This window comes from Thermobia domestica, unplaced genomic scaffold (genome assembly GCF_964235325.1).
Source record: "Thermobia domestica unplaced genomic scaffold, izTheDome1.hap1.1 HAP1_SCAFFOLD_1296, whole genome shotgun sequence".
Taxonomy (NCBI): domain Eukaryota; kingdom Metazoa; phylum Arthropoda; class Insecta; order Zygentoma; family Lepismatidae; genus Thermobia; species Thermobia domestica.
This window is the reverse complement of record NW_027657006.1, coordinates 12,828-22,503: the sequence shown is the minus strand read 5'-3', so window position 1 is coordinate 22,503 and position 9,676 is coordinate 12,828. Positions and strand designations below refer to the sequence as shown.

The 9,676-nt window shown below is 36.9% G+C and overlaps 1 protein-coding gene across 1 annotated transcript; it reads left to right on the top strand.

Moving 5' to 3' along the window:
• Positions 1–3,955: 3,955 nt before the first annotated feature.
• On the top strand, positions 3,956–9,068 carry LOC145677740 (uncharacterized). Its single transcript, XM_081748124.1, has 2 exons — positions 3,956–7,604; positions 7,809–9,068. Exons 1-2 carry the CDS (start codon positions 3,975–3,977, stop codon positions 9,066–9,068), a joined length of 4,890 nt encoding a protein of 1,629 aa, XP_081604250.1. The 5' UTR covers positions 3,956–3,974.
• The last annotated feature ends 608 nt before the right edge of the window (positions 9,069–9,676 follow it).

Genomic DNA, 9,676 nt, shown 5'->3' with positions numbered 1-9,676 from the left:
TTTGCACTTCTTGTATAGTTAACTGGTCTATTCTCTCATTCAATCAGGACTTCAATGATATGTCGTAAATTCATTTTTATCTCTTCAGAGTTTAAGCTGAGTTGATTTTTTTTTTTTTTTTAACCAACAGCTGTTAAGTAGTTCCTTAGTCACGGGCAGAATTTATGGCCTCATCGTAACTGACTGAGAGAGTTCATTCCATCCAAGTAGCTGCAGCATTCAAGACAAGCTGTCTGCAAACAGAACTTTATCCCCTGCCACGATTTTCTGTGCTATGATAAGAAACTATTGTAACTGAGATACTACTATGTACAAACACTCACAAATCGTTTCAAGTGTTACATTATAAGCAGAATACAGTTAACATATTGTCCTGAGTATTTTTCAACGCATTTATGTTGCTTTTTGATAGCACTTCAATATTTCATTAATAACCTAATAGCAGGTGGTGGTTGAGTAACCGGGAAGTGACAGAAATACGTGATTCTATACAAAATAATAATAATAATAATAATAATAATAATAATAATAATAATAATAATAATAATAATAATAATAATAATAATAATAATAAAGTGCCATTATTTTTCATTGTAAGGTTTAAGATGAGTATATGTTTTAATTCTTAAGTAATACATAAAGTAATTTGCACATTTTACACCTGCCAGTGTCAAAGTGATGGTACTAGCAGGAGCATCAATTCAGGTCTTGCTTGGCAGGGTCAAGATTTTCCAGCTGTACAGGGAGCCGAAAAGTAGGTATACAGCCGCGTACTGATCGGTCATGACATTTTGTATCATTTACTTATTGTTATTCATACAGGTACTGATTTAGTTCCTTCCTTATTTGTTCTTAATTTATTTTCACTTATACCTTAAGTTCGGAACAAACGAAAGTAAATTAATAAATTAATAAATTAATAAATTATTCATTAAATTAATAAATTAGAATGTTATACTTGATCGATGTTGGTCTGTATACGTACTTGTGGGCCACCCTGTATAAGTAGTTTCACGTTTTCTATCGGTTAGAGGCAATTTGTTCCCCTGTTCTCTAATCGCGCCCTCAGTACTAAGATAATGATATTTGGTTAACAGCCAACCTTCGTTATACGATAATACACTACTGGCAACGCATTTTTAAGAACACCGGTAAACATCGCCTAAGCGTGCCACATTTTTTTTTTTTCATTAGAATACGAGACACCATCGATGCCCCCCTTCGAAATTTTCCAACACAATTCAATGAACTGTAGCTCTGGTTATGAACAGAATGATAAAGGAAAGTTCCCTCAGCTGCAGCTACTTTTCTCTCTTCGTTCCCTGCTACTTGTATGGAGTGAATATATTTACAATGCAACTAGAAAAGAATTGCCTTAAAAACTCAAGATGGTGTCTTATAAAAATGATTTACGTGAAAACAATATGCAAATAATCTCGTTTTGTTTAAAGCAGTTACACAGTTTGCTCTCAATATTCTTCGCACGTTTAGGAATATTTATTTACATGACTATATTTGCCAAAATAACGTTTGTCATTTTGAAAACTGACAAACGTTATTTTGGCAAATAGCCGTTTGAAAACTTAGGTGCTTTTTCTCCTTGCATCGTGTGTGATTGTCAGAGCCAGATTTACACACTTCTAAGCCCTAGACCAAAGCACAATTCTGCGCCCTAGCTCCTCAAAAATATCATTTATAATTCCCCGTGCTTGTAGATGTAGAAGCACAAAAAGCCTCCTTATGTTTGCTTTTTTTTTTTGTTTGTTTGTTTTTTGTATTGAAGAATATCCGAGTTTCCACCGTGTGCAATGTAAAAAGTAGCGTGGCAAATTTTGCAGTCAACTTCGTAGTTCAATTTCGTAGTTTTCAGAAAAGGGCACTTCTCCTTCAAATTAGAAGAAAACATGCATTTCGGTTTAGGTATTATCGTTGATACGAAATTGGAAAACTTCACTCGTAATGTATTAACAACAGCTTAGTTCGTGCACTTTATCAAAGATTGCAGATCCCCTTGACTGCTGGCGGACAACTGTAACTCTGCGCTGCGAGTCTATTGGCTTGCTTGCTATGAAAGCTGTTACATGTCACTGCTTATTGTTTACTCACTAATGTGGGTTTCCAGCCAATGTCAAAATTTTTGATTTTCACTTTTCGATCAGCTAATATTGACAGCAGAGATGGAACGAGAATAAAATACGGGACATTTGCTTGTCCCAACTAAATTTACGGAGACGCAGGATACTCGGGTCGAAAATCGGGACTGTCCTGTTTTTTGCGGGATGAATGTCAGCCTTAAGATCGCCCGATTCAAACGAAATTCACAGCATAGAATGTACATCTGTAGACAGCATGTTGACCGTAGTTTTAAGGTTCCACCACAAAGGCCACCGAGGCCGCGGTGGCTTAGTGATAAAGCATTCACCTTTTGTGAGTGGGGTCCCTGGTTTGATCTCAGCTCGCGCCAAATAGGCTTTGTGATAACAAACGTCGTGTGTGTGGATTTTCTCGGAGTTCTCCCGTTTTCTTCCACTTTCTTCATTCCACCATTTCATTCATTTCTCACCGTATCCTTTAGCCTACCTGGCATAATCGTGGAACATAAAGCTGCAAGATTTACAAAGGCTACCGTGGAGGACAGGCTGATGGTAGTGTAAAGATCATTAGATAACACTCGAATATAGTTGTGTGTGCAAGTCAGACTGTGCCTGCAATGTCGGGACTACACCAGCGAATGCCTATTGTTTGACCTCCAGTCGCACCGAATGGTTGGGTCTAGAAGTGGATGTTGGTTCCGCAGAATTGCCACTCGCGTGGATCATAATGTGTTAGTGGTTCGTTGATGTAGTACAGATGCTAAGCAGAGGGTTCCCAAATTTCTCTCCCCCACACAAAGTTTATAAAACGAACACCCAGTGATCTGAACCCTGCAATGTACTAATGAGCACCTGGACACAAAAAGTCTAAAAGTTGACACAAAAATTCGCTAAACGAAAGAAGAAATGACTCCAATTCGGAGTGAAAGTCGCTATAAAATTGGAGCCATAACACTTTTAACACAATTAATAGTATACTGTACATTATTTTTATTAATATTACTCACTCTAGCTTTAGAACTACGGGCGATTAAATAGCAAATAAATCTGACCAAAAGAAACAATTATTACTAATCTGTATTACAGTTTCGGCAACATAGGCTATCATGTATCGGATAACATCTTTGGTGAAGACAATGATATATTGCCGGACTTGTAAAACATTAGTAATAATACATGTTTACTTAGTCATTTTTTAAAATTTTCCTTCTAAAAAATGCACAAAAATTAAAAATACATAAAGGAAAACAATTATCTAATTCCCACTTCACTTTACGCGTCTACAGCCAATGTTCTTGCAGTTAGTACTGTTTTATTCGTTTTTTCAATAAATTATGACAATTAAAGGATATTGAAGTTTAGAATTGTTCCCCGTTAAAGAAAAAGGACTATGTAGAGACTTTTATTGTGAGTTTGTATCATTGTCATTATATTTGCATAACGTTTCTCTTTTGTTTTTAAAAGCAGTTTGTGTGTGTGTGAGTGTCAGCAAGTTGAGCACCAAGAGATCCATACAAGACGGTCCTCCGGAATTCGTAAAAAAAGACAATATAACAGTAAGTTGTAAGTGTTTCAGTTGTTGTGTAGTTAGTGCAAATAAACATTTATTCATTTATCACAATTAAGTTGTTTTGTGAACATTTATTCATCAAAAGACAAAACATTGGTCCTCCGGGCCGGATCACAGTGAACTAGCGTTTGATACAAACTGTGAATGTGTATGTGAACAATTGTTACATTGCTCTTTGTTTAGTTCTGTTCATGTGTGCAGTGACATTTATTAATTCTTCTGGAAACTATGTGAATAGACATAAGTGAGAACACGTTCATCAGTGTGGACTTGTGTTTATTAGTTAGTGTGGACTTACAATATTTTTCAAGATGGAGGACTCAGAAAGAAGCAAGTTAGTGAAACAACGTGGTGTGTGCAAAAGTCAACTGACAAGAATTCAAAACTACGTAAGTAATATTAATTCAACAACTACAATTAGTCAGGTGAAAGTACGTAAGACTGCAATGATTGAGTTGTATAAAAAGTTCGATGAAGTACAATCACAGTTAGAAATAAATTACGAACAAGTAGAGGACGATGCATATAGAGAGGACTTTGAAACCAGTTACTATGATGTATTAGCGCAACTAGAGGATTGTATTATTCAGCGTAGCCAGGAATCTCATTCAAACAATTCCTCAAAAAATGAGAATCAGGTGTCAAATGATCAATTAAAATTGCCTCGTGTTGAATTGCCATCATTTGAAGGACGATACGAAAATTGGCTTTCATTTTCAGACAATTTTAAAGTTATGATTCATAATAACGATAACGTGTCAGTGTTGCAAAAGTTCCATTACCTAAGGAGTGCATTGAGGGGGGAGGCGTATGATTTAATAGCGAATCTGCAAGTTACAGAAGCTAATTATAAAATTGCATGGCAATTATTGAAAGACAGGTATGAAAATAAGCGTTTGATTGCAGCTACTCATGTCCGTAATTTGTTACATATTAAATGTATCACAAAGGAAACTACATCAGAATTAAGAGAATTTATTAATACAGCTACTAGTAACTTGAATGCATTACGAGCGTTAGATTTGCAGCCACCACTAGAAGAGGTTTTGTTAGTTCAACATTTCGTTTCACAATTAGACAATAACACTAGGCGTGCGTGGGAGTTACAAATCACAGATCATTCTTTCCCTCCCTTATCAGAGTTCTTTGCTTTCTTGGAACGTAGGTGTCAAGCATTTGAAACTATACAAAATACACCATCGCAGGAAGTAGTGTCAAGGTCAAGGGGCGATAAAAATAGACAGAGTGCTAAACCAAAACAAAAAGAAAAAACAACCAAATCATACGTGACAACAACTCAGTCTTTCTGTAACTTTTGTAAACAAAACCTAATACATCAGTTGTTTAAATGTCCTGCATTTTTAAACGCTGAAGCAAAAGAAAGACAAGACTATGTTCGAGATAATTTATTGTGTTTCAACTGTCTCAAAAAAGAATGTAAAGTTAAGACGTGCAGATCAGGTGGCTGTAAACGCTGTTCCAAAAGGCATAATACCTTGCTGCATTATGACGTAATGTCAAAATCAGATGAGAAAACCAGTGTTGCTAATTCACAATCAAGAAATTTTTCGAGTCATTCTAATACGAATAGGGAAAATATGACACAAGGTTCTTATTGCATTTTCAAGGGAAAACCAAATGTTACTGTTATGTTATCTACTGCTATAGTAAATGTACGAGATGCAAATGGTAAATTACATCCATGTAGAGTATTATTAGATTCTGCCAGTCAAAGTAATTTTGTGACTGAAGATTTAGTTCAAAGGTTGCGTCTACCTAAAAATAAACACCGAGTTCCAATTCAAGGTATTAATAGTGTGATTAGTGAAACAAAGCATTGTGTAGATGTACATATAGAATCAAGAATTCGTAAATTTGCAATTGATCTAAACTGTTTAGTTTTAGATCATGCTGATTGGAACTTGCCGACAGACATAGTGTATACAGATCCTAACTTTCACCAACCAGATACTATTGACATTTTGTTAGGCGCGGAAGTGTTTTTGGACATTTTGCGATCGCATAAACTAACTAGACCAGGGAATTATCCAGTAGTACAAGAGACTGAATTTGGGTACATTTTAGCGGGTAAAGTTCCTACAACAAGAGATTCTAGTATACCACAAGTGTCATTTTTTGTGCAAGAAAGTAACCTTGATAGACAGTTACAGGCATTTTGGGAGCTCGAAACTATACATTCAACAGTCATGACTCAAGAAGAAAGGCAATGTGAACGACACTTTGAGGAAAACACTACCAGAGATAGCAGTGGTCGATTCGTTGTACGTCTGCCAATTAAGCCAAATCATAAACCATTAGGAGAATCATATAATTTAGCTCTTCGTAGATTTTACCAGCTAGAAAGACGGTTGCAGCAGCGTCCAGAAATTAACGAGCAGTACTGTAACTTTATGAGGGAATATGAAGAATTAGATCATATGAAACCAGTGAAAGAAAAACATGAAGATAGTGGTATGAAATGTTATCTGCCACATCATGCAGTATTGAAACCATCCAGTACCACAACAAAGCTAAGAGTGGTTTTCGACGCTTCTGCAAAGACTTCAACGGGGGTTTCATTAAACGACATACTTATGACAGGACCAACAATCCAGCAAGATTTACATTCAATTGTCACGAGATTTCGAACCTTTCCTATTGCTTTTACGGCGGATATTCAGTCAATGTATCGAATGATTAAAGTTCATGAAGATGACATTGGACTTCAAAGAATTCTGTGGAGATATTCATCAGTGGAACCAGTCAAGATTTATGAGTTGCAGCGGGTCACATATGGTGAAACATCATCCCCATATTTGGCGACGGCATGTCTTCGAAAGTTAGCGGAAGAAGAAAGAAGTAAATATCCTCGAGCAGCAACAGTATTGGAACGTGATTTTTATATGGATGATGTAAGCTCAGGATGCCATAATGTTGAACAGGCGTTAAAGCTTCAGAAAGAACTTATTCAATTATTGCAAAGCGGTGGGTTTATTTTAAGAAAATGGTGTTCGAACGAGCCAGCATTGTTGGAAGCAGTGCCAGAAGAACATAGGGAAATTCACTTACCGTTTGAATTTGAGTCCGAGTCAGGTGTTTCAACATTGGGTTTATCGTGGAATCCTGCATCAGATAAGCTTCTCATCACCAACAAGTCAGTTAGAGAATGTCTCACGACCAACATACCAACCAAACGTCAAGTGACTTCGACCATAGCAAAAATATTTGATCCTTTAGGACTTATAAGCCCTGTAGTTACTCCATTCAAGATTTTCTTACAACAAATGTGGATCCATAAGATCAATTGGGATGATCAAATACCATCAGAACTCTATCAGCAATGGTTAGACCTGTGTCATCATCTTCCAAGTGTTAACGAAATACAAATTGATAGATGTGTAGTATTGAAGAATTATGTTCATGTCGAGATACATGGGTTTGCTGACAGCAGTCAACTTGCGTACGGCTGTTGCATATATGTTAAAAAGGTAGACATTTCAGGCAAAACTACTGTTAAACTTTTGGGTTCTAAATCGAGAATAGCTCCTATTAAAAAGGTAACGTTACCAAGACTTGAACTTTGTGCGGCAGTACTTTTGAGCAGGCTGTATAAGAAAATAATTCCGATATTAAACATTTCAGTGAATAGTACTTACTTCTGGACCGATTCAAAAATAGTGCTTGCATGGATATCATCTCCAGCTGCCAGATGGAAGGAGTTCGTGGCAAACAGGGTTGCAGAGATACAGGAGATCACATCAGTCAACCAGTGGCATCATGTGTCGTCAATGGACAATCCAGCCGACATTATTACACGGGGAATGGATCCGAAACAGTTGAAGGAAGCAGATATTTGGTGGCATGGACCCGCATGGCTTGAATCATCTGCATGGCCCGAACAATCAGAAGTGGTAGACGAAGATGTTCCAGAAGAAAGGAAAGTAACGACCATATCTTTAGCCAGTTATGAAGGTGACATAAGCTTTCTGGAAAAAATTTCATCATTGTGGAAACTATTGCGAGTTATTTGTGTGTGTCGTCGTTTTATTTACAATTGTAAAAATCACAATGAGAAGAAAGTAGGAACTATTTCCACTACTGAAATTAGTGATACTTTACAACAATGCATTAAGTTAACCCAACAGGTTAGTTATTCGCAAGAATTCAAGGACTTAGCTTCATCAGGCCAAGTTTCATCCCAAAGTGAACTTAAATCTTTGTATCCATTTATAGATAATGAACAGTTGCTACGAGTGGGAGGACGACTAAAAAACTCCGACTTACCGTATGATAGCCGACATCAGATCATCTTACCACCTAAAGAGCATCTCACCAAATTGATAATTGAAGCGGAACATAGAAGATTGTTACATGCTGGACCGCAGTTATTGATTTCATCATTGAGGCAAAAATATTGGATCCCACGAGCTAAACAAGTCGTTCGATCTATCATTCATCAGTGTCTAGTTTGTTTTAAATTGAAAGCGTCAGCCTCAGAACAACTCATGGGTCAATTACCATCAGCACGAGTACAGCCAGCTCGAGCTTTTATTCACGTAGGGGTGGATTTCGCCGGTCCCCTAATGATTAAGCAAGGAACTAGATCTCGTAAAGTGACAAAGGCGTATGTTGCAATATTTGTGTGCTTAGCAACCAAAGCGATTCATATGGAGTTAGTGACTGATTTGAGTAGCCAAGCATTTTTAGCAGCTCTTCGAAGATTTGTATCAAGAAGAGGTAAATTTTCGAACATCTATAGTGACAACGGAACCAATTTCGTTGGAGCGCAGCGAGAACTTAAGGAGCTTCAACAACTACTCAGTTCACAACAATTTCAAAACTCAATTCAAGATGTTGCAGTGCAAGAAGGATTTACATGGCATTTCATTCCACCCAGAGCAAGTCATTTTGCAGGCATTTGGGAAAGTGCAGTGAAGTCATTTAAGTTTCATTTAAGAAGAATAGTAGGTTGCACGATTTTGACATTTGAAGAACTCAACACAGTCATAACACAAATAGAAGCCTGTTTGAATTCAAGACCAATCACCGTTCTATCCAATGATCCCGATGATCCTTCATTTTTGTCACCAGGACATTTCCTTATTGGTGAACCTTTGATGAGCATTCCTGAACCAGATCTAGTGGACATTCCGACCAACCGATTATCAAGATGGAATCACCTTCAGAAGATGAAGCAGCATTTTTGGAAAAGATGGTCTCAGGATTATCTACATGAACTACAGCAGAGAAGAAAATGGACAACAAAACAAACTAATATTTCTATTGGAGATGTGGTTCTAATCAAAGAAGACAATTCTCCTCCATTGTCATGGAAATTAGGTGTCATTCAGCAAGTGTTTCCGGGAAAAGATGGACTAGTGAGAGTAGTGAGTGTAAAAGTGTAAGACAGGGACTGTTAAGAGACCAATTACTAAAATTGTACCTTTACCAAAAAATGATCATGTGGATTGTGTGTAAGTTGATTGACTTGGTTCAATCAAGAGAGGGGAGAATGTAGAGACTTTTATTGTGAGTTTGTATCATTGTCATTATATTTGCATAACGTTTCTCTTTTGTTTTTAAAAGCAGTTTGTGTGTGTGTGAGTGTCAGCAAGTTGAGCACCAAGAGATCCATACAAGACGGTCCTCCGGAATTCGTAAAAAAAGACAATATAACAGTAAGTTGTAAGTGTTTCAGTTGTTGTGTAGTTAGTGCAAATAAACATTTATTCATTTATCACAATTAAGTTGTTTTGTGAACATTTATTCATCAAAAGACAAAACAGACTAAGAGATAACAAAGTGGGAATATAGAGGGGTATTCACACTGTAGGGAAACCTAATTGTTGTCGCTTACGCTGGTTAAAAGCAAATGAAACATAAAGAACACCAAAACTACTCCGAACTAATAGTGTTTGGTTACAGAAGCAAGAGCGCCGATTTTTTTTTTTGGGGGGGGGGGGCATTCAGATGCAGAAGGCATATATGATGATTTTAAGACAAATTGCATTCA

Bases quoted from the DNA above. Each gene is read 5' to 3' on its own strand.
- LOC145677740 (XM_081748124.1), top strand. From the start codon at position 3,975: ATGGAGGACTCAGAAAGAAGCAAGTTAGTGAAACAACGTGGTGTGTGC. The intron at 7,605-7,808 runs GTAACGACCATA...TTAACCCAACAG, and splicing joins ATGTTCCAGAAGAAAGGAAA to GTTAGTTATTCGCAAGAATT.